Source organism: Fundulus heteroclitus, chromosome 3 (genome assembly GCF_011125445.2).
Source record: "Fundulus heteroclitus isolate FHET01 chromosome 3, MU-UCD_Fhet_4.1, whole genome shotgun sequence".
Taxonomy (NCBI): Eukaryota; Metazoa; Chordata; class Actinopteri; order Cyprinodontiformes; family Fundulidae; genus Fundulus; species Fundulus heteroclitus.
In genome coordinates, this window is record NC_046363.1 from 12,524,103 (window position 1) to 12,550,084 (window position 25,982).

Genomic DNA, 25,982 nt, shown 5'->3' on the forward strand with positions numbered 1-25,982 from the left:
ATTTAATTTTCATTTACAATTAACTTTTTTAATTTAACTTGCTTTTTGTTTGATTTTAGGCCCCAACAATACTCTATGTTGTTACATTGTTAGTAGGATCATAGCTTTGTTTAAATTTCACACTTTATTTTTTTTTTATCACATTAGAAGGATCTTCTTTTAAGGTTGTCTGGCTGCCCAACCAATGGGAGATCAGCATGCATGTTTCTACATTGATTGTAGAAATAAATCTTTTCACCTTGAAAAATGTTATTAGAATATCGCCACATCCATCAATTTGTGAAAAGTTCTCCATTTGTCCAATGTCAGCTCACAGAGATAACAGCAGGAGAAAAACAGCCCCGTATCTCCAGCAAGTTCTGTGTTGTGTTTCATCCCAGAGGGACGTGTCTAAAGAGAGGAGGCTTCCAGATCGCATCCCTGAACCACCTCAACTGACTCATCTCCATGAAGAGAAGCAGAAACTCTACTCCGAGAAGAGGGCCGGCTCCCCGAGTCCAGACACCTCATTTCTTCTGCTTGTATTCAGAATATTGTTTTTGAGGCTATATCCATATTTCATGTACATAGGTGAAAATTGCAATGGACAGCAGAAAGGGCAACAATCTTTCATCTACAAACATTTGAGACACAGTGGCAGAGACTCATTTGTGACCCCAAGGGAGAAGGGCAACTTTTTCTGGTTAATGATGGCATCAGAAATGAATTAGCTGACTCTCTCCATGACACTTCACTCAACTGCGGATTCCTATAAAGAAGCATAAAAGTCATGTCTCAAAGCTATAGTTGGTAATCCTGTTCAGAAACACTTTTTGTTACACTGGGTGAAATGGTCCTTCCATCCTGAAAGTAGTCAATACATTATATATTCAGAAAAGAAGTTTAAAAATGTTTATCTCTGCGGGAGCCGCAGGCCTGTAAAAACTCTAACCAATCCCTGCTGTTTGGTCCGAAGAGCAGGGATTTGTCAGAGTTTTGGTCCAGCTCTCACTCTCCTGTGACCATCAAGTTCCCGGGGTATCACCTTAGCCCACATGCCAATCATTCTGACGCGCTCACATAACGCTAATGTGCGTGTACGTTCCTTGTTAGTTTCTGCTTGCTGGCTGCGCATGTGCACCTCTAGTGTTTATGTATCTGGTTAGCTTAGCGGTTATCTTAGCGGTTAGCTTCGGTGTTAGCCATTAATTGCAGCTCCACTGTGCTCACTTTATACTTTGAACATGGCTGAGAGTTGCATTAAGCGAACCGTGTTGATATTTACGAGAAGAAGAGGAAGGCCTCAGTAGAAATAAATAAGACCAGAGTGGATTTGGGAGATTTTTAGGACATGATCCCCTTGAGGATTGGAACACGTGCACATGCACATTCAGAAAGGGACAGGGGAAAACTTCCGGAAATATCGCAGACTCTACCTTTAAACCACTACATCTTCAGCAAACAACAAAGAAACAATAAAATCAGGTACCTTCTTCACGGCGACCGTGCCCTAAATTCCTAATACATGGGTCTTTTGCAATGGTTTTAGATGGGGGACGGCATTTGCCACTTGTTTGCCACTTTAAAAGCAGTAATTATTGTCTTTCATTATTAGAGGCAAACAACAAGTGGCCACTGACCAGAGGGTGGACAAGAACATAAATAAAGACTTAAGATAAAGCTCAAATGTAGTCCTGGTATAATTTTCTAGCTCAATTGTCTTTGTTAATAAAGCCAATTTTGCAATTAAATGCACAACCAGGTGATCAGATTGGATCTATCTGTGAAACCCCTGAAGCTTGCAGATTAAAATGCTGTAATTGATCTGATGCAGGATAGTGACAAGTCTGCAAATGGACAGGAAATGGATCAATTGGTCGACTGGTGCAGTCATAACCACTTGGAGCTTAAGCGAGTCAAGACTGTAGAGCTGCCAGTGGCCTTCTAGAGAACTCCCACTTACACTGCCTCTACTCACCACCCTCAACAATCCTGCATGCTGTCGGTCACTTCTGGTTCGTAGAAACCACCTTTCTCTGAACCCGAGCTGGTCCTCACACATAGACACTGTTCAGAAGAAGACCCAGCAGAGACTACTTCCTGCGGCAAATCGTGAAGTGCAACCTTCCACAGCTGCTCATATTCTGCACTGCAACCATTCAGTATGTCCTATGTTCATCCATCACTGTAAAGTTTGGCTTTATCGCAAAAGAAGAAAAGGTTTAACCTGCAAAAAAAAAGAAAAAAAAGAAAAGAAAAACAATTAGGTCAGCGGAGAAGATCATTGGGGTTGACCTTCCCTGCGTCCAGGTCTTGGTCAGGAAAAGGGCTGCTAACATCCCTGCAGACCCCAAACAACATGGACACCTTCAGGCCGGTGCTACAGAGCGCTATTTAAAAAAAAAAAAAAATCCTGAACAGAGACAGTTTTTTCCCCCAGGCTTTTTCTCTGATGAACCCAATGAAAACCTCACAGCCCAAGTAGTCAGCTACGTTGCTGTGAAACTAAATAAGTTTATCATACTACCTCTCAAAATTTCTTTTTCTTTTCTTTATGTATAAAAATACATGCATACTGTTTATGTATGTATACCATATGTCTATATGATGTAAGCACTGTAACCAAAGTTAAATGTCTTGATTGTGCTCAATCACGGCTGGATAATAATGATTCTGATTTCTTTGGGTCAAATACCACTTTTTAAATCCTGCTTCAGGTTGTACAGGTTTAGTTTGCTGTGCCTTTAAGACATGGGCAGAGAAATGTTTATTTAACTGATGAAAATTATGATGTCACATTGTGTACTGAATTGGACAAAAAAAAGCCCTTACCTAGTTAAATTGTTTCATCTAATGAAATCTTGTCATCATCTGGTTTTTAATCACCTAGTTAGATTTTACTTCTTTAAGTTTCATACTAACCCATTTAGAACAATATAGCATAGAATAAAAGTGAAATCCCAATTGTGAGGGTAGGGCTGATGTACTGAGGGCAAGGTGTGGGGGAGGTAGCGACTCAGGGTTCGTGGGGTGGGCTCCTGCTGGCTGGCCAGCTCCTGTTGGCCCAATAGCCGGGTGGATGGGCCCGTTGGGTCGTCTGGGCTGGGATCAGGGTAGAAGGTTAGGAGCAGATTGTGGACAAGGTAGGTTGGATTGTGGTGGTCCCCCCCTCCCCATCTTGATGTTTTGGTTCAAATCTCAGGTCTGGGGACTGGATACCCCTCTGGGGTGTTGGTGCCTGGACCTGGGAGTATAGGATGTGTGTGTTGAGTGCGAGTGTGTGTACTGTGTCCATTTTTTTGGAGGGTAAGGGTGTACACTTAGTGGAGACCTGAGATCCAATCAGTTACTTCGACTACAGGCATGTCTTGATGACATCAAAACCTGGATGACTTTAAATTTCCTGCTTTTAAATTCTGACAAGACAGAAGTTGTCATCTTTGGATCAGAGTCCTCAAAAAATAACTTCTTAATCAATCGCTTAATCTGGATGGCATTAACTTGGCCTCTTGTAATAAAGTAAAAAAAATAAATCTTGGTGTTATTTTTGACCAGAACGTGTCATTTAAATCCCATATTAAACAGGTTTCCAGGGTTTCCATTTTCAAATTTTGAAAATTAGAAATATTTTATTAGAAATATTTTGTCGAATAGTGGTGCTGAAAAACTAGTGCATGCATTTCTTACTTCAATGCTGGACTATTGTAATTGCTTACTTTCAGGAAGTCCACTAAATGCAACTTGAAGTCTTCAGCTGATCCAAAATGCTGCAGCAAGAGTTCTGATGAAAATCAACAACAAGAGGGATCATATTTCTCCTACTTTAGCTTCATTTCATTGGCTTCCTGTTAAATCAAGAAGATTATTTAAATTTCTGCTCCTTACATATAAAGCCCTTAATAATCAAACTCCATCATATATCAGAGCTCTGATTACCCCGTATGTTCCTAACAGAGCACTTCACTCTCAGGCTGCAGGTCTGCTGGTGGTTCCTAGAGTCTCTAAAAGTAGAATGGGAGGCAGATCCTTTAGCTATCAGGCTCCTCTCCTGTGGAACCAACTCCCAGTTTAGGTCTGTGAGGCAGACACCCTGTCTACTTTTAAGATTAGGCTTAAAACTTTTCTTTTTGACAAAGCTTATAGTTAGAGTGGCTTAGGTTACCCTGAGATACCTCCGTAGTTATGCTGCTATAGGATTAGGCTACTGTAGGAAATCAGGGTGTAGTTATTTCACTTTGCTGAGTTCTCCTACTGTTCTCCAATTTGCATTGTTTGTTGTTATTTAAACTTTTAACTTTTTTGTTCTCTCTCTCTTTTTTCTTCATAGTAGGTACACCTGCTCTGGCGTTCTGTTAGCTGTGACATCATCCAGGGAAGACAGATCACCTGTTATTCCCATATAACATAGAAAGTGTTCCTGGATCAATGTGGGCTTCTGTGCTTTTTTGTGTCTCTGCTCTGTCTTCTTTAACAACCCAGTCAGTCGAGGCAGATGACCGTTCACACTGAGCCTGGTTCTGCTTCTGCTGGAGGTTTTCCTCCGTGTTAAAGGGGAGTTTTTCTTTCCACTGTCACTTCATGCATGCTCAGTATGAGGGATTGTTGCAAAGCCATCGACAATGCAGACGACTGTCCCTGTAGCTCTACACTCTTTCAGGAGGAATAAAAGCTGCTTGTCAAGACGCAATCTACTGGATTTCCTTAGATAGGAAACTTTTTGACCAATCTGTCTGGAAGACGTGTTGTGAATTGGCGCTATATAAATAAAATTGAATTGAATTGAATTGAACTATGGTGAAATCAGTAAGGCTCCACCTGTGAAAGTAAAATCTGTTGGTTTCTTTTTGGCATTAAGACAAATTCTTAATTCTGAATGCTACATTGCCAGACAGGACGCACACACAAACGATAATAATAATATAACAATAAACAAGAGGCAGTTAACTAAACAGTAGTCTCAGCTTTTTGTTGGTGCAATTTATGGGTTTTCTAATAACTTCAGGCAAGTTTTAATATCACATCTCGTCATTGTTTATGAAGAAAAACTTCTGTCACGTGTCGGCTGAACAAACAATGGCAACAATGTTCTATGTGAACGACAACCGCAATCTGAAATCATGAAACACATTTAATTTTTTTTATTTACCTAATAATGTGACCAAAGAAGATGTGACAATAAGAGAAGGTCCTGACAGCAAAAATATGATAAGAATTCCTTTATTGTCCCACAATGGGGAAACTCATGTAAATAAAATGTGTCATTTTGAAGAAATCTAGTTTATTCACCAAACGTTTTGATAACACATTCATGGGGTCACAAGATTCAAACTTTGCTGCTAAGGCCTCGCCACTGCATGGAGAGAAACAGTCCAAGGGAAACACAGCTGCAAATGGAGTTCAGTCTCAAAGGAGGTTGTACGTTTCTGTTAAAACCCCCACATCATTTTATTTAGATGAAATGTCAGGACTGGTGGTTAAACAGGGATGGGCTGCCCTCGTGGTTCCTGAGTGTATCTGTATGTGTGTGTGGCTGCATTTAGCCAGCACATGCATGGAGGGATGTGGCAGATTTTGCAGAGGCAAGGATTAGTATGTGTACGTCTTTAAGCGTGTGTTAAAAATATCTTTGCCACAGCGGGAAGCCACGGTGGCCAATTACAGTGCAGCATCTGGGCTAGCGCACGTTTACTAGCGTTATGTGTATGGGGTGTGTGTAAATGTGTGTGTGTGTGTGTGTGAGGAAGTTCAGGCTGAGTTCAGGCTACTCACATCTTAGCATGAAGAAGGGTTTGAGTAAAAGCTGCAGCATGTGTTTAACAGTGATGAGGTTTTATGTCAGCGGCGCAGCAGAAAGTAAATGCTCTCCATGAAAACGACGTCAGGGCTGGGGACAATTACAGGAAGCCAGAAGTGGGTACATATGAAAAGGCAATGAAGACAATAGTGAGAATGGAGAAAGGAGTCTAAAGAAGGCAGCATGGGAGAAGAAACTTAAACAGAAGCCATTGTTTCCCAGAGAGATGTTATACATCTTTCATTTTCCCTTCCTACACTCTCAGAAAAGAGGATTTAAAGAATCGTTTCAGTTCGTATTCACCTTAAAACAAAATGGACTTTTTCATTTCTCACGTTATCTTCAGATTTTTAGTTCAATTAGTCGGAGACCATGATCCCTGAATCACCACATGTTATAGTGACGTCAGGCCAGGTTCTAATAATTTAACTTAAACTAAATGAAAAAGAGGATACGTAAAACAACTTCATATTCTCTTTAAAAAAGTCACAAAAATGATTTGTCGTACACTTTACAATCATGTTGTCTGCCTGCTCTCAGCACTGTGCAACGTTCATTTAAAGTAGACGTAATTATCCCAAATCCCTAAGTGACAATGACACAAACTGGCATTTTCTACCTCAGTCCCTCTCCAAACTGTATTAAATATGATGGTGTGCAATCATGCACTATAAAAGAAGGGAACCCTTAATAACCATTAATAACCTGTGCACCTCAAAGCCTTCCCTGGTATTTCACGGCATTAAAGGAAAAACCCAATTTTACTTGGACTGCGGAGATTAAAACCCAGCTTTGTTTTATTACTTTAAAGAATGCCAGAAAGGGGCTGCTGTAGGAGGTGCAAGGCCACTGATGTGCAGGAAAAACGGCGCTACTGTTATTAATTATGATGGGCAAGCTGGCCTCCTATAGACCGTCCAATCCTGGATTCTGGAATTCATTGTAGTGACATTATTTTATTGCACATTTGTCTCATATGCAAGCTGGATGGGGTCTTTGAAAAGTATTTAAACCATTGAACCTTTAAAGATTTTGTCATATTACAAGTACAAACATAATTTTATTAGGATTTCAAATGCTAGACCAACATAAAGTTGTTCATAATTTCAAAGTGGAAGTATACTCATTCTAAAGTTTTCCATCAAACCTCTGGGCCATTCATGGAACAGCTGTATTCCCACTCAGATTTAATTACAAAACGATGCACCCTGTCTCCTGATTGGTTGACTTTGGGAGGCAATCGGTTCAGAATATAGGCGTCTGACCACAAATGCATGCCACACTTTTCAGATTTTTATTTGTAAGATTGTTAAAAATCTTTTATTCTCATCCTTCCACATGCATTATTTCAGGTATTTTGTGTCTGAGCTGACTTGCTGAGTAAAGATGAGAAAACCTGCTCTAATGCTTCATTAAGACTGGAGAGTAAAGAGTGATGCAGAACACCGACTGCTGCAGTGGGAATATTGCTGTACAATGCAGAAAATGCCCAGCAGGGAGGAATTACTCTCTCGACAGCATAAAATAAAGCATATGGAGTCAGATAATGTATGGTCCAGGCACTGACATGCTGCTAAAACACAACCCATAAAGCATCCTAATCTGTATTGCCTATTCGTTTGCAGCAAGGAATGAGGAATCTCTGCAGTAGGAACTGGTTCAAGAATCTTGTTGATGTCTTTTTCATTTTAGTTCTCTCATCTTGTTGCCTTGATACCTTAAAGTCCAATCACAGGAAACCTAGAACTGCCTGCATGGGAAGTTATTGCAAAAGCCAAAAACCAAAAACAACAACATAACAAAAAACGAACAAGTCTGTTGTTCAAAGAGCAACAATCTAACAACAACATACGATGCCATGCATCTTACAGATACATAAAGTTCACAGTTATTGAAGTTTCTTCCGAAATGTAATAAGGCCTATGGCAAAAAAAACACCTCTGTGGAGGGGAGTATGAACTCAGGAAGGAAATCAGTGTTCCTTTGTCTTCCTTTGTCACAACAAATACAACAAAAGAGAGAAAACAGTAATCTACACTCCCACCATGAAGACAATTAAGCAGTGTTGAACGTGTCGTCGGCTTCAGCCTTGTGTCTTTTGTCCTTGTGCTCCGCTGTTTCCCCTGACTTGAGGCTTGCCGCTGTCCATGTACAACTACTGCCCCCATGTGGTGAAAGCGAAGGATTGTCTTTAGCCCTGCACTGCAGCGATGCTCGGCTATTCGGTGTATATATATATATATATATATATACATATACATATACATATACATATACATATATATATATATATATATATATATATATATATATATATATATATATATATATATATATATATATATATATATATATATATATATATATATATATAAATAAAACCAGCAAAAACAAACAAAGAAAAACAACAACAACAACACAGCAATGGAATCTAGATGTACACAAAATGGTTCTTTTGACAGGCTTCAACATGTATATCTATAAGTTATTTGACACAATTTTCCATGTATAAAACTGAAGACAGTCCACACTGTCACAATGCAGGATATCAAATCATGAATCTGTCCCTAACGTGCAGAAATATACTATAATGAGGAAAGGGTTGAGAAAAGTATAAGTCAAAAGTCAGATCAGTAATTATATATATGTATAGAACACCAAATCTTATCAAATCATTTATGTTGAGTTTAAACAGAACCATGGATAAAAATATTGATACCTGATAATTTGATTTCATAGAACACCTTTCTGAAACTGTATTTTTTTAAAGTAGTTGGAAGGTTTAGAAATAATCAAGTAAGTGGGACCCAGAAAGATGGCTCTGTCTCAGACTTTTTAAAGTTCGTATGGGAGTCCTGCAAGACCTATTCCTTGGCCCATTGTCGTCTTCTCAATAAATGAATAACCTAAAACAGATCAGTCCAAGCTTGGCTTTTCACCTCTGAGCTGGAGATGTTTTTGTACTTACTCCTGCAAAGGCTTTCGAGTAATTCCAACATACCTTTGAGTACATGAGCGGCTATGTCATCTGCAACTGAAGACAAAACTGATGTGTTTCACTACTTTGAGAAAAGCAAGATCCGCGCTGTCAGAAATAGAAATAGAAATGTTAACAAGGAATCGTCAACAAATAGAGGTGGCAATGACTCTGGTAGTAATTTTAATTGGTGACAACTTGTCTTTTAAGCAAAATCGTCATTATTCTATAAAAGACTACTTGGGTCAAACTTTTTGCCTCTAGAAGTCCAAAGAAAAGTTATTGAATATGAATGCTATGTTTACATGTTGGGATATTGTATATTGCAGTGCAATGATATATCTCTTACTCCCCTATCATTAACTCTTCTATCCCTACCTGGTATTTGTTCTTACACTAAGCCATTTTGGCTAAAAGTTCCACCTACCTATCATTTTTTTTCATGTAGAAACAAGGTAACAACAATCATTTTTCAGAAGACAGCTAAATTGAGGCTTCCAGGGTAAGAAAGTAACTGGGAAATAAAGCATGTGGGTGCCTGGTACGCTACAGCCTGAAGTTCATCTGCACCTCAGCAAATAATTAATAAATAAAGAACATAACAGCAGCAAATGTTTCCTTGCTGTGAGTAAACTCAGTCAAGAGAAACATTTGAAAACCTCCACTGGGACTGTCCCGAGTTCGAGCTTTTTAGATTTGACGGATGAGGCTTCAGCGGATCCAAATGTTCGCCCGTGTTGTTGTTTCATGGATGGGTGTCCTCGCTAGATTCCGGGACAGGAACAGAACTTCCTGTGCTGCAGCGACACTCTTGGGGGAAAAGCTCACAGTCCCTCTGTGCCCCTGCATCATGGACAGGACGGCTGTGGTGCCGACCCGCAGGGTTTCGTCGCTGCCACACTTCAACACCTCAACCTCCACCTTGGCCTTCGACCAGCATTTCACCACAAACGCCAAAGGAATACTGCTTCTGGTGGAGATAGTAAGTGGGACGTTTTTATGATAGTGAAGGGCAGTCAGAAGGAGACCAAAAGATATGAGACAGTGGGATTTGCCGTTAATTCTAATCTTCATGTATTACTATGGCAAGGTACTTACCCATCTGAAATATTATATATGCTTACATGCTCAGATCGGTGCTCATGTTTGTATACCAGCTACTTGAAGCTGTGTGGGCACATCCTTCATAAAATATATTAAGCTGAAAGAAAAAAAAGTTTAGATCCAAGTGGAGGATTAATTTTAAGTTTAAAAATAGGATTCAAATAGAAATATATTTAATCCATAATCACCCTGAACAAAATTATAAAAAAGAACTAGAAGCTGTGTTTCTATAAAAATAGGAAGTTAACCAGAAACACCAAGCAAATCAAGCCTCCCTCCTTTCTTTCCCTCATTGTCTCTCTTCCTCTTCAAATCAGCTGGAGGAAAAGATCCCGGGCAGACTTTCTCTAAATACAGTCTGGCTGGCTGCCGCAGACAGAACTGGCATTCCAAGGATGATGCAGTCTGAATGAAATAAAGTCAAAAGCAGGATTTTTTTTTTAACATTGGGTAATTAAACGGCAAAAAGAGGAGCCACTGTGTGAAAACTGAACCGTGTTTGTGATTTGGCTGTAAATGAAAACTCGCAATCAGAGAAGAGGAAGAAAATAAAGTCTTCCGGTACAATGAAGCATCCAGCAGGAATCTTTTGCTGGGAAAAGGGAAGGGTGGGGTTTGTTTTTAAAGGAAAAGATATATAGTCACTCACCCCCTCCATGTAAATGAGGGGTAGGCAGGCAATAGGATGGCGTTTGGACATTAATAAATAAGGTGTATCTGTGATGATTCTTGTTTTTTTTTTTCAGTGTTTCACCAGTCCTCTCTCCTCTCTGCAGCTGAGTGGCATGTTGGTCTGGATCCTGGTCGGGGGCACAGATTACTTCCACCTGTCCGCTCTTTGCTGGGTGATGTTTGTGGCCATCCTGCTTTGGATTACAACCATATGCCTGTTCATAATCTATCTGACCGGCGTACACAACAGGATGCCACAGATCCCCTGGACAACGCTGGTAACCAGCACACACAGTCCGGTTCAGTACTTGAGCTGAAATCTGCTCCATTTGGGCTTTTTATTTATGACTGTATATTTCTGTCGTTGTCTCCTTCAGTCGCTGTGTTTTAACTGCGGTGCTGCTGCTTTGTATCTGGTGACAGCGGTGGTAGAGGCTGTCACTGTGAACCAGGCCACTAGGGGGCGACACAGCTACAACTGTTGGGCTGCTTCAGCAGTAAGCTCATACAAGTCAATGCAAACTTTTCACTCTTTGTCTGGTGCATAACTAATTCAAGACGAGACAGCTTTTATTTGCTGTTCGTGCCTATAGTTGGTACATCGGTTTTGATGGGGGCCAAACCTTTACTCTTTTATACTTAATGAACAACATTGGACCAGATATACATACTTGAACTGATGACATTTTTACCTGTAGCTATGGGCATTTCCTTTCATTTAGGAAAACCTTTTCTAACCATTCTTATAACAAATCAGCCCTTTGTGTAATTATTATAAATTGGATCCTAGTCTGTGGCGACCTGTCCAGGGTGTACCCCGCCTCTCACCCAGTGAACGCTGGAGATAGGCACCAGCAACCCCTGCGACCCCATGAGGGATTAAGCGGGTCAGAAAATGGATGGATGGAAAAAGGATCCTAGTCTGTGAAAACTTCTCGGACTTCCTTCCTGTTTTATTCCAGTCAGAGAAAGGTTTCCCAAATCACAAACACAGGGGGGGGCGCCAACTCCCCATTGATTTCACAAGCACATAAGCAATTATAAACATACTCCACCCCAACTCTCAGAGCTTTAAAGGGGACATATCATCAGAAGCCACTTTTTTAGCCCTCAAACAAATTTTGTTGTGCACTTGACGTTTCTAGGAGTGCAGAAAATGTCAATGTAGTCTGTCCAGGTGCTGTGTAGATATCCTTATATTCTGTTTGTGTCTTATCTTTCAAGCGGATCCACCAATTTTTATTTTTTCTGAGCAATGTTGTAGTCCAACATGATATGGTGGATAAGTCAAAATGTTTATGACACCGTCCCCCAGCATGCTCCAAAAATTGTCGAACAGGGTGGAGTGAAACGCCCTGTGACCTGTAGGGGGAACGGGTTGTGAAGTGCATACTTTAGATTTAAAGAGACGGCACCTAAACGAGTTGCTTCCAAACGCACCTAAGAACAGCCTCCTGGACTCTTTCGGCCTTTGTCTGCTTCTGCAGATTGTTCTTTAAAAACCAGCCGAAGGCTCATCTTTTAAGATTGGAATTTTAGTAGCAGCTATGTATTTATTTATTAATTCATCTTTTTCTATTTTACCTTGTGTTCTACCTCATGCTTTAATTTAAAGGTTGGCTGGGAAGCACTTGGTGATTTTCTTATCTTAAAGGTGCTATATAACTAAAGTTCTGATTATAGTTATAATGATAATAATTAGTAGCAGTAGTAATATTATAACACATCGAGAGAGCAAGGGATCCAACTTTTTTTTGTTGGTGTTGTTGCCTCAAGCCATGCTGCGCTGAGCAGTTAGTCAACTCGGCCCATCCAAAGCCAACCCTAACTATGTCTACCAAAGGGCACTTAGGCTATATGAAACTTCATATAAACTCAAGCTATAGAACCATTTACAAGGAAGTTAAAGGATCTCTTTAATTTTAACATACAGTGACAACCTGATGTAATGCAAGCAATGAAGCAACATTGGTTAGAGAGCTGTCCTCTTCTGAAAAAGTTAAAATTTTATGGATGCTTTGATTTAGAATGTGGATACGTTTTTGTTTGTAATATTCTTTGTTAATATAGCATTTTACTTCCAGGAAATTAAGTAAAAAAACAATCTCTTTTTTCTCTCTCTACCGCCCCATTTCTCGTTTTATTCTTTCCAATCCTTCCTGCTTTTAGTTCTTTGCCTTTCTGACCACTCTGTGCTATGCAGGAAGCAGCTACCTGAGCTACCGCGCATGGAGAACCAAAGAGGAAGAGCAGTAGAGCCTCTTCAGACTCTCCAACTTCCTTGTGCGTCAACAGAAGTCAAAAGATAAGGAGTGGACGATTTCACTATTGATCAACGCTGTTGACGCCATAGTTGAAGAGGTTCAATGATAATTTAAATCAATATGAGAAAACCAACTTGATTTATGGAGAAAAACCTTATTTTCAGCAAGGTTGTTGTTTTTTGGAACTTCACAAAGAGATGTAGTCAGAAAAAAAGTTTCCATTTGTCTCACGTTCTCCTTTTCAGCTTATCTTGTCATTGTAGGTAAACAATTGAATTTGGAGATGACTAAAACACAAAAATACCTACTTAACAATAGTAACATTTTGCAGTTTTGTTTCTAACTTGAATATTTCTTTTTTAAATATTAAACTTTTTAGCTAAATTATTAGATTATTTACAGTATCTTCCTCTGAAAAACAATCCATATGTGACTCTTTACAAATTGCATGAGAGCTAAATATTTTGTGAGCTATCTTTCTTGTAATCTGTAATCAGTAAAGAACAGTAGATCTGAATACAGGTACAGTATAACAGAGGACGCAGATGTTTTAAAAAAATGTTTTGTTTTCATTTAGTCATTTAATCGATAAAACCAATTCTACCTTTTAGTACGTTGGTTCATTTATGCTGCAAAATAAAATATATTAATTTATCCTTGTCAGTGTCACCTATTAATTATCCAGTATAATCATTTAACTTTCCAGTAACTTTGTGTTTTCACCTTGTTCGATATAGACCACTCGCCGATGGGCTCCCAGTGTGGGAACCCTACATCGAATGCCATGTCCACTCAGCAGTCCGATAAGTTGAAGGGCCCCTAAAAAAGTTAGTTTTATTTGATATTTTAACCTCCCTTTCAACCAGAAATGACAGTGATTGCAGACCAACGATGGCAGGCCCTCAAACACAGCAGGTCCCCAAGGTGACACGAATATCAACAGGTTGTTGTGAAGTCCATGTTTTGTTTCAATCTAGAATGGGCTGGAGATTTGGAAGATTTTCTCCTTCATCATTTTTAATGACATTGAAGAACACTTGCATCCTAACAACAGAATGACACACACACAGACGTCACTCTTTACTCTTAAATGCAAAAAGCTGGAGCTGCAGTGAAAAGATCTCATACAGTAATGTCCCTTTTGCTGTTAATGAACACCAATGCTACAAATCCCATGGTCCTTTGTGTTTTAGGAGGATGCTGAGTTTTTACATGTACAAAAAGCCTGTGACAAATTAAATGGAAATAGAAATGTATGGATTATAAATTGAACTGAGTAAATAGGTTTTGCTGTATTGCCAAAAGGTGTAGCTTTCGTCTGAAGATGCACCAATAAGTCGACTGAGCACAGAATATAAACAATTTAGGAGACGAGCATTCACTGCTGCTGACCCCAGTCTTTGGAAATCACTGCCCCAAACTATCAGGAACTTAGATATATTAAAGAACTTCAAATCACATCTCGACACAGGGACTGATCACTTATAGGCAGCTACTTAGACAAGGAATAAGACTTTAGCAGATAACAGCAAGGCTATTACAAGAAGTTGCTCTCTTTTACCCTTTTGACCTTTCAACTTATGTCTGGATTTGAAAATGCTGACAGGCCTTTGGAAAATTAGGATCTACATGGGAATAGACACAGAAGCAGATGTTAACAGTAATGGTAACTCAAGTAATATAAACCTTTTAAGATATTCACTTTTTGTTGTAAAATATTAGTAAATCTCTTACAGTGGCTACTCTTACACACACACACGATTACATCACCTCTGCCTCGATATGAACAATTAATGACCACTCTTCAATGCCAGGAAAAATAATAATAATGGGAATTTCACGTTCTCAGCACTGTAATCCCTCACAAATTCATCCTGCTTGTTCTGGTAATGCCGGACAGCCTTTTGTTTGGCCTTTCTGCAACGTTGCTCTTTTGTCTCCTAACACTGAAAGCAATCAAGCTAATAATCCCAGAAAGTTGATCTGCATTTGGCCTCAGCACCAGAATGCCATTGGTCCGACTGAGCACTGGAGCAGTGGGAGCATTAAGTTTCACCACTAAAGATGTTGCCGAGAACCTTTGTAAAAGAATTTCAAGGATTCGGCCATGACAAGTAAGTATATCAAGGCTGCTTTGACTCTCCAGGTCCAGCAACTTAAGCAAATAATTTGGAAGTAGCTTCCAGTCCCTTAATTCATTGTCTGGAGTCCTCCATAGCCAGTTATTGAGAAAAAAGACATTTGTCACGCTCTTTCAAAGCAAAATATTCCTACTTAATCTTAATTTGCAGTTTATAACTGATACCCTTGAATTCAACCATTAGCTCTTCTTTCAGGCTAGCTATTAGCTTAGCACAGATCTCATAAACTTGTTAAGATAGGCCTATGTAAATCAAGATTGGTCGATTAACATTCCACTTTTTGAACATTAACAGCATTACAGAATTTACATGGATAAAAAAGATTTCTTCAAGATTTTCAAAACATTTTTCACAAAATCCTTTTTTCTTCTTCTGTGGTGAAAGCATTGCCGCCACCTGATTTGATCTCCTTGGAAATTCAAAGATTTGATGAAATGTCTACATTTATGGATAAAACAATGTAAAGAAGTGATTGGTCAAGGACAATGAAACTGGTTTACCGTCTAATTCAAGTAATTTTCAATTAGCCTTGGACATAAAAGCATGTTGTTTCTTTTAAAATATCTATTGTAACCTTGATCTTTTCCTTTCATTTTACAATAAACAACCATTGTGGTGCCCAGAAATAATCTCAAGGTTCTGGTACACAATGGACTCCTGTGAGATTGTTAATAATTGATGTATGAATGCTAATATTGTTAATAATTTAACTGTATAAAACTCTACTTTTAACTTCATAACCGACCCTCTGCAATTACAAATAGACAATGATGTGGAATATTTTATAACATTCTCCTTAACTGATGCCTTTGTACATCAAAATGCTTCTGATTATTTGTGACCTCTCTGCAGACTAAGGCTTTAGCTACAGCAAATGTGTAAAAGTCAGGAAAATCCAATTTGGACAGATGAATGAGGCCATTTGATTCAGTGTAGTTGATGGAAAGTGTGAACTCAAGCAGCTTCAAAACTGATACGGGATCAAAAGGTGCTTCATCAGCTTTAGGCCTGCACACACGTATGTAACCGCATTGTTGCAGCATTTTTCGCTTCTTCCTAAGTCAGATGTGTTGGTTATCTTCAGACGAACATCACAGGATAAATGTCACATTATACGTGTGGAAGGTTTGCAATGATTTATCATTATGTCATTGTTTCACATCCGGGCAAAAAAGGAATTCTAACAGGGGTGTGCCACTCAAAATGGCCAAGAAACGTTTCAATGAAAAAAGTGATCAGCGTGTGCGATTTGCCATAATTAACTTTGTAATGTTCCTTGTGTTGTAACTTGCCGCTATATAATTGAACCAAAATTAACTGAATTGTAGAAATAATGTAATTTTTAAGCAGTATATATTACTAAGTATTTAAGATGTTGGTTTATGCTGTACATTTAGGGTTTTATTCAGAAAGGTCATTTATTTAAAGTTTTTGATGATGCTTAAAAGTATTGTTTTCTCCTCCCCCAGCCCGACCATGCAGGGTTCTTTCTTTAAATTGTTTTGTTTTTGTTATAAAATGGCGTCATTCTTATCCCTCTGACAGAAGAGCAACATGTTTGTTGTGTCCTGCCTGAAGCCAGATGTAAACTTGGACAATGACTATGGCTGACTGACATATGCACAGTTTCAGCTCTAGGAGCAAACCTGAGTTTCATAGTGAATTATTACATTTCACAAGTAGATGTCAGTGTTGGGCTTGATCTGTTACTGAACCAGTCTTCTACTTCTCTTTGCCACTGGGGGGAAGTTGATTATTAGCCTGTAGGCTCTTTATGTTTCCAATGAACTTCCATTCATTAATGCATGGTGCCGTCTGATTTACAGTAAGACAGGAAGACTAAAGAGTCAACATCCTGATTATCAATAAAAAAACAAGTTGGACCATGGATCACAGAAATATGTTTAGTCAATCATTATCATTGTAAAATAAATGCATAATAAAACACATAATAAAATACAGCGTGTCACCTTAATTTAGTTTGAAAGGATTTTTAATTTGGCTGAAATCCATCCATTGTCTTCACTTCTTCAAGGTAGGTTTGCATTGAGTAACAGAGGAAAACCCAGCCATCAGTCTCCCCATTGAGCCTCTCCAGCTCATTCTGGGCAATTCCCAGATGTTTTCAGCAAGATCTGGGTCTGCCCCAGATAGGATGTGCCTGGGAAACTTTCAAAGCTATGCACATAGCAGGTTTTTTTTTTCCTGCTGCCTTGAACTACCTCCCCCACGGATGATGACGCTCTCAACCTTGTGTCTAAGGCTGAACCTGGCCCCCCTACAGAGGAAGCTTGTTTCAGTTGTTTTCATCCAAGATCTTGTTCTTTTTTATCTTGGTCAACAAACATAGGGGAGGGTCAGAATGCAGACAGGCAAGTAAATTGAGAGCTTTGGTTTTTGGCTCAACTCCTTCACCACAACACACCGGAGCAGTGTCCGTCTCCTACTGCACCACCACCCATGAACTAGACTCTTTGGACAGGGAGAGCAAAGAAAGCAGATTGAAATGTTCAGCTGTAATCCAACCTTTACTAAGATTTAAATTTTCGAACTGAAGGTTAACAGCAAATACGCCCTCTTCTGTTGTGGTTTTTCACACCACCTTGACGTTTCTATGATGATTTAAAGGGTGGATGGGTGGGTGGGGGGTTGCTGGTGCCTGTCTCCTGCGGTCCATTGGATGTCCTGAATAAGTTTAGACTTTCCCTCAGACATCAGTCAGATATTTTGAAGTCCTAAATGCACGCATAAACTTTAAGAAGTTAGATTTGGATTTGTTGTGTGTTTGTCTTGTTAGTTAATTAATCATCACAGCCATTAGTTGATTCTTTAGGCCAGGGGTCTTCAACAGGGGGTCCGCGACCCATAGGGGGTCCGCGGAGGTACTGCATGGGGGTCGCGAAAGTTTTGCTTGATTAGACATTTTTTTATACCCCCCCCCCTGCAATTTTTTTCCACCAATTAAAATAAAAATAAAAACATGAATATATGAACCTGTGTATTATTTGAGTATCTTAGTATTGAATGCACAATAACAAGGTACATTTACACATGGCACTATAGGACCAGGTTGATATAACACAATTTTATACAATATATATAATTAGGGGGTCCCCGCTCCATCTCGCCATCAGTTTGGGGGTCCTTGGCCTGGAAAACGTTGAAGACCCATGCTTTAGGCAACAAGATGCAATACAATGATTCGACCTCCAACTGAAGGGGTTGATATTGCTATTCCGAAAATAATTGAAACAAAATGTTCCTTTCTGTCCTCTTCATCAAATGTGCAATATATGTAGGTTCCCTGATAAAGAAAAGTTGCCCTTCAGTCCGATAGATTTTAAAGATTTAAAACTGTCGAAAATACATATTTTTTTATTGGTATGATTTTTAATCCTTCACTGATGGTGACCATGCATCGTGTATAAGACCCTGCAATTTAAGTCTCTTTTACCATTTGCTGATGGACTTCAGGGAGACAGATAAAAAACTTCCCAAGAGTTTTGAAATCATAAAATATAAAATACTTCATATGCCTTTAAGTATAGGCCATGTTCTTGTAAGTTCTCCAGAGTTTTAAGCATCTTATCAAACTTGTTGACACCCTCAAAGTGTGCTGCATTACAACACGGTCCTTCTTAGTCAGTCTTAGGGTAAGTATGCGTTGCTCGTAACAAGGGAGAAAGGCTTTCATAACCAAAAATATCAAGAAAACAGCTGCTTGCCTCACCTTCCTAAAGTATATTACTTCACAGTTGGTAATATTAAATTAGTTTTAGTTCTGATAATGTAAAAAAAAAAGTAGGAAAGTGAATGAAATCATATCTCTTCTTAGAGAATCGAAGAGCATGAGAATAAAAAAAATCTCCAATCCTTCATCGTTTTTAACTCCATGATTAGAAGACCTAGCACTTTTAATATGTAATACTATATGTCCTCATAAAAGAAAGTTTAGTTGTGAACTAGAGTATTATTTAATAAGCCAAATTAAACTGGCCTTACCCAACCACACTGATTGAAAAAAAAATCTGGGTTGGGAGACATGTGCTCTCAACAGCATGATCCTCTCTAGTATGCGTCTAATTTATCGCTCAACAAAGTGCTTCCTCAGCAAAACTGCAACTTCACTGGAGCGCCTCACGGCCAACGTCGCTGGGACGGTTTTACTCTATTAAATCTCGTTAATCTTTAACAGACATTTGTATGCTTCAGCTAAAAAAAAAGCCACTGAGCTCTGGTAAAATACGTGCCATCTTTAAATGCAGAACAAAGGATCTTTGCAATCAGCAACCTCTGTCTGATTGGGCCTGAAACACAGCAAATGAGTTATGTGGGACCCACGAGGCCGGAGCAGAACGGAGAGAACCGGCAGCGCGCTCAAAGCGTTTAACCTCAGAGGAAAACAAAGAGTGAAATTTGTTTGTACTTGTTTTTGCACATGTGGCTACATAAATGAGTAGAGCAACTCAACAGGATGCACTACAAGCCCACACAGACAGTGCTGGTGATTCACTTTCTTAACGAATATACACTTTTTTCCTCTTTGCGGCTATGTGCTACCTGTAGAGGTATTGACCTTTCCCAAAGCACGTCACATATTGTAACGATAAACTGCTCTAGGCAAGGCAAGGCAAGGCAAGGCAAGGCAAGGCAAATTTATTTATATAGCACAATTCAGTACAAGACCATACAAAGTGCTTTACTTGATTAAGATATAGCAAAATAATAAAATGTAGATAGAAAATAGAATAAAAGCAAGTACGGATAGAATGTAGTAACAAAAAAGAACATTAAAAACAGTAAAACTGTTTAACTAGAACAGTCAAAGGCAATTTTAAACAGATGTGTTTTTAATCTTGATTTAAAAGAACTCAGGCTTTCCACACTTTCACAGTTTTCTGGAAGTTTGTTCCAGATAAGTGGAGCATAGGAACTAAATGCTGCTTCTCCATGTTTGGTTCTGGTTCTAGGTTTGCTCTAGCGTGTTTCTTGGTCTGTATCTGGGAATCGTTTACAAACCGCCTTCCAGGGTGAGTGGTATATGTAAGGCCAGTCTCCTACAAGACTATTCCCCACGCAGAAAGAAAAATGCACCCACAACGCTTCAACCACAATACACCCACCATGCTTCCAGCCTCTCTCTGTAAACAATGTATAGACTGACTGATGTATGGAAACCTCAGCCCACCTGATCAGCTAACACTAGTGTCAGAGCGCACGACATTAGCGCTACACCTGTAAAGGCTGCTGTACCAGTGGTTCTCCGGGTTACTCAGCCGCAGATGGACACGTCGACTTAGACAGAGGTTCATAAAGGGGAAACCACATGCAAATGTAGAAGCAGAGCAGTGAAGTTCGGTCTGTTCTAAAAGGACAGTGTGGGTTCAAATGTGCCAAGAGTTGATTTTGGCAGAGCACCAGCATGTTTATCTGATGGCCTCGTAAAGGTTGAACTCCACTGGTCAACTGAATAGCTGGTCCTTCAAAAGACTGATGTTTAATAGATTTTCACACTGTCTTACTTTGTGCATCAGATTTTGTTTGCTCAGATACACTTAAACCCTGGTAGATTTAGATAAAAACTAATTAATTCAACCGAAAAGTGCGTTTCGGATAGACTACACCCACATCTCTCAATATAAATAATAAAACATTGTTAAACTAGTTTTCATTTTTGAAAAACATCAATCATTTTCTTTTATTGCCCTTATATGTATAAATGCCATCCATTCATCGACCGGCTTATGTTTGCAGGGTCACGAGAGGCTTGTGCCAAGCTTCAGCGCTCATTGGGAGAGACGTGGGTTAAACCCTGGACAGGTGTTTAAAAGGTTGCTAATACTGATCAAATGAGTGAACTTACCTTGGTGTTCTGGTCCAAATGGTTCGCTTTATCCAAACTGAAGCTGTTAAGGGAGATGAGAAAAAAAAGGTGCTCTGGACAGGTGAGACCAAAATGTAAATCTTTGACCTACATGTGAAATGCTTGATGTGGAGTGAAATTGACGGTGGATGGGTTGACTCTGAAACCAGGGTTTACCCCAACGTATCACCCCTCCCCCCCTTTGCCAGGCTAATTGTTGTCTGTTTATTTTAAATGCCTTGATGCTTGAGAGCGACACCCATGATCCGCGTGACACGCACTCCCCAGAACCCACAACGACATTGACTGCCAGGATCACCCCACTTTCTGGGGGAAACCCTGTGAACCCATCCATGCACTGAACAGATGCTTAAAACAAATCAATATATGGATGTGCCAAAACTTTCTCCCGCTGAACAGAAACAAAACTGAAGTCTTTGGACCTAAAGAGGAACAGCTTTAGTTATTACTAGGGCTGGGCAACGATTAAAATATTTAATCGCGATTAATCGCCCTGATTAATCGCGATTAATCGCGATTAATCGCATTGTATTTACAAACTCCAAGAATGAATTCAAAAGTAGTGTAAAGAGCACTTTTATTTTAATGTTCTGCTGCCATATGAACAAAAGTGTTGTAAAATTTGTACCACTTATTTTATACTGGATATTTTCAACCCATCTATTGAATTTAGTGCACTAGTTGATCTTTTCTTCATAAGAGAACAAGCACTGCAGCCAAAATATGGCCTTTTTTGACCTGCTGTATATTAGCCAGTCCCTAAGCTTGATGTATCATGAAACTGTTGACCTTTTGGGTTTTGTGGTTTTTATTTTATTATTACAATTTAATAATAATAATAATAATAATAATAATAATAATAATAATAATAATAATAATAATAATGTTATGTTCAGTGTTTTTTCGCTAATCCACCTCTTATATATTTCAATCCTTATGTAATTTTGTCTGTGTTGTGTGCACCTGCCTGTTGCTTTAATCCTATAAATTTCCCCGTCGTGGGATAAAAAAAGGATTAGCTAATGTTATCTTATCTTAAATAACACTTTTTAATATATGTACTAGGTTCTTTCAAGGTCTTAATTACATGTTATGTGTGGGCTCCAGTAACATCCATCCATCCATCCACTGATCTACCTGGATGTTCCCTGGAGGACTGAAACGCCTCAGTCAGAGACATCAGTCTGTGGGTCTGTCGGGGCAATGCGAGAAGTTTCGTCTCCTCTCTCCGTTTCTGGGGCTCGACGTTTTCATGTTTTTTCACGTGCTTAGATAAATTTGTTGTGTTTCCACTTAAATGAACCGGCTTTTTACAAAACATACAGCTTGATTTCATTTACGGTATTAAAATAAAGCCGAACGGTGCTACTTCCTCTGTTCATGTTTTTTCGCTGCTGCGTTCTCTCTCAGCTGTTTGTGTATTAAGTTTGTGTGAGAGCTGAGTGCGCGGGCCAGGCTGAGCCTGCGTGCTGATTGGCTGGCGCCGCTGAGCCATGTACGAGAGGGGAGGGGGAGTGAGAGAGTGCTGCCGCGACAGCGCGCTGCAGTCAGCGCGCCTGCTGACTGACAATGACTGAAAGCATGATGTGAGCAACATGCGTTAATGCGCGATAAAATAAATATCGCCGTTAATAGTCTAATGAATTAACGCGAAATTAACGCGTTAACTTGCCCAGCCCTAGTTATTACAGATACAAACTAAGGATCAGGCCTGAAGTTTGGCTGTAGTGATGAACTCAGACTTGAACCTTGAAGAACACATATAGAAAGTTACAAAGCCTTCTATCACCTGAAGAACATTTCCAGGATTAAAGGATTGATGTCCCAACGAGATCTAGAGAAACTCATCCATGCGTTTATCTTTAGCCACATTGATTACTGCTACGGTGTTTTCACAGGTCTGCCCAAAAAATCAATCAGACAACTGCAGCTGATCCAGAACGCTGCTGCCTAAATTCTCACTAAAACCAAGAAGATAGAGCACATCACCCCAGTTCTAAAGTCCTTACCCTGGCTCCCTATAGCTCAGAGAATAGATATCTGTTTGCTTATAAATCACTGAACGACTTAGCACCTCATTAAAGGCCTGTTGTTGCTGTATCAACCTTCCAGACCAATCAGAGATCTTCTGGTTGTGGTCTACTCTGCTTACCCAAAACCAGAACTGAACATGAAGAAGCAGCTTTCAGCTTATGCTCCTCAAATCTGGAACAAACTTCCACAAAACTGCGTAACAGCCGAAACACAGATCCTTAGCTATAGTTGGTAATCCTGTTCAGAAGCACTTTTTGTTATACTGGGTAAAATCATCCTTCCATCCTGAAAGTAGTAAATACATTATGTATTCACAAAAAGGAGGTTAAAAAAATATTTTCTGTGGGAGCTGCAGGCTGTAAAAACTCAAACCAATCCGTGCCCTTTGGACCGTGCCGCATGGATTTGACATAGATAGTTACTGCTTTCATTCCCCTCTGTCCCTCAAGTTCACGTAACGCCAATGTCTGCGCTCGTTCCTTCTGAGTGCTGAGGATAGCGGGTTAGCTTAGCAGTTGATGTTTTCACCTGACACAATTTAATGTTTGTTACTGGTCTCACAACCAGTGACCGGTTCGATGTGTTTGATTTTTTTGAGTTTTCATGATATAAAGCACTTTGAACTGCCTTGCTGCTGAAATGTGCTTTACAAATAAACTTGGCTTGACTTTTATATCAGCATGAACAAACCATCCACTCCATGAAACAAGGTGGTGGCAGGTTCATGGTGTAAGGGTGGTTTTCTTTAGCAGGTATGGGGAAACTGGACAGAGTTGATGGGAAGATGAATATAGGTAAATGCTGTTAACCTGACCCTTGGCAGATGTATTTCGTTCTGCAGAGCTCCACACATTCAATACATCCACACAATAGATGTGCGGAGCTCGGCAGAATGAAATCCATCTGCCAAGAGTCAGGTTAAAAATGCTGGGCTCCCCTGGAGGAAACCTGACTTTGGTCAAAAGTTTACCTTCCAGCAGGAATTGTACAGCCAGTGACATCAAGGAATGGTTACGATCAAAGTAAATTCAGTTGTCTGCCCAGGCAACATTCGACCTAAAAAAATGAAAAGATTAGAACATTTCTCTTCACAGATGCTCTCCACCCAGACTGGTTGCAACTTGGCTGTTTTACAAAGAATTTCAATCTGTAGATGTCCAAATCTGGTAGGGACATTTTCCAAAGACCTGCAGCTGTAATTGCAGCCAAAACATTCTCTATTACTAGCAACTCCACAATATTTCTTCACAACACTAGCTAATTTACTTTTTATTTTACTAACTGTTAAATTTTACTCATGATGGTGGTGATGGGCTCACATTAGGATTTTTAAAGCAATTAACAGACCAACAAACTGGTATCTGCTGGAAGTATGTTTAAATGTAAAGTAGTAAAAAAAAAAAAACATTTGGCCTTTTTTCACAGAAAATATTCAACATTTGCAAAGGAATACTTGAAATGCAGGAAATAACTAAGAGTCTGCTCTGTTTTTATTCTGCTTAATTTAAGGAGAAAGAGAAGAAATCTTTCCCCCCCCAACTACCACAGTACTACAGAGAAATTCTGAACCGTGCTGCGTTTCAACCCTGCTTTCATCTTGTATTCATAGGAATTTCCCATGTAGTCGACCCCTGCTTGCAGAGAGGATACCACAGTCGGGTTTCTGCACCTTACAGTGGAGCTCACTGACAGACAGTGGTTTGACCTCAAAAGAACTTCTTTCACTGTTTAATGTGCGATCCAATAAAAGCAGCAACCTCACAGAGATGTAACTGATTAACCCTGGTTGGCACGGGGCAGCCAGGACCGATACGCTGTCACTGCATCTATCGGTCGTCTGCCGCATGCTGCTAGACTGATTGGGTCACTAAATGGGGATTTAGGTTTAATAGTTCTGTTAAAAACTGCTGAGTGGGACTTGTACAGGAGCGATGGGGCAGAGGGTGAGGAAAAAGTGTGACAGAGAACATTACTGCCACATACACTCATTTATAATACCAAGATCCAGAACGTACTGGAAGCTAAAACCTTTGTTGTGTAAAAAAAATAAATAAATAAAAATCCAGTCTCTGGTTGCAGCTTATGAAAGAAAGAGCAGCAGTGCCTGATCCAGTACCAACCAGTTTCTGAAGCCCTAAGATTTGCTTCAGCGTTTTCATCAACCTGCTGAAATTTTCCAGCAGGCCGCAGGAAAACAGCTCTTTGCTTAAGAGCAAACAAAAGGCAGGAGGGTTGGAGCCAAACACACTAATCTGCGCATAATTTGAATACATTTCAATCTTAGACTTAATAAGCTGGAAAAAGACTTTGTAGCAAACACAAGAAGAAGAGTCAAATGACACGCTTCAAACTTTACAGTAGATTCCAGAAACTGACACCGCATAGTATGCACATACGCTTTGTGGATTTTGGCAACAACCCCTCATGGACTTTTGGACGGCTGAAAATCAATGCACAGTTCAGCTTGCGGTTAGAGCAAGATATTGATTCGATCGCCTTTTTTCTGAATTGAAACTGTTACAGCAATATCTGAAAAGTCAAAGCCATAACCCAGGTTAGAAATCAGTCCTGTTAAAATGTATCACCTAAACTTACTGCTTTGGATAGCTATTTTTGGTCCCACGCTGAAATCACAAACTTACTGGAAAACAAAAGCTAATAATTTGTGGTTGAGTTTGAAGCCATTTGATTGATTCTCCTCTTTCTTCATTCTGCACCCTGAGAGATTAAAAGTGGACTTTTTCCTTAAACAAACAAAATTAAGACTGGACATCCAAAACCGTCTTGTGTAACTGTGCAAAAGCCTCCATGTAGAATATTTTTTAAGTAGCTCTTACAAAATTACATCTTTGATTCCTCATAAAATGGTAAAACAGTAATTGTGATGTCATTGGGGATCCTTTTATCTACAGGTTGTAGTTTTGCTTTAGTTTCTTGCTTTTGCTTTCGGAAAGCAGCTTTTCTTTTTGGCTCCTATCCAATGACCTTTACTGAAATGCAGACCTTTGTGTATTAAAACCTGATTGAAATGTATTTATTAAAATTAGCTAGATACAAATGATTTAGATTGATCATATTTTGCACAGCAGGTTAAAAAAATGTATGTCATTTATTTTTTCAGGCCTTTAGTGTT

The 25,982-nt window shown here is 39.5% G+C and overlaps 1 protein-coding gene across 1 annotated transcript; it reads left to right on the forward strand.

The window, feature by feature from the left end:
* Window positions 1–9,428: 9,428 nt before the first annotated feature.
* Window positions 9,429–13,400, forward strand: cmtm8b (CKLF-like MARVEL transmembrane domain containing 8b). Its single transcript, XM_012859076.3, has 4 exons — window positions 9,429–9,732; window positions 10,631–10,804; window positions 10,904–11,023; window positions 12,696–13,400. The coding sequence occupies exons 1-4, from the start codon at window positions 9,454–9,456 to the stop codon at window positions 12,780–12,782; spliced, it is 660 nt and encodes a 219-aa protein (XP_012714530.2). The 5' UTR covers window positions 9,429–9,453; the 3' UTR covers window positions 12,783–13,400.
* Window positions 13,401–25,982: the final 12,582 nt, after the last annotated feature.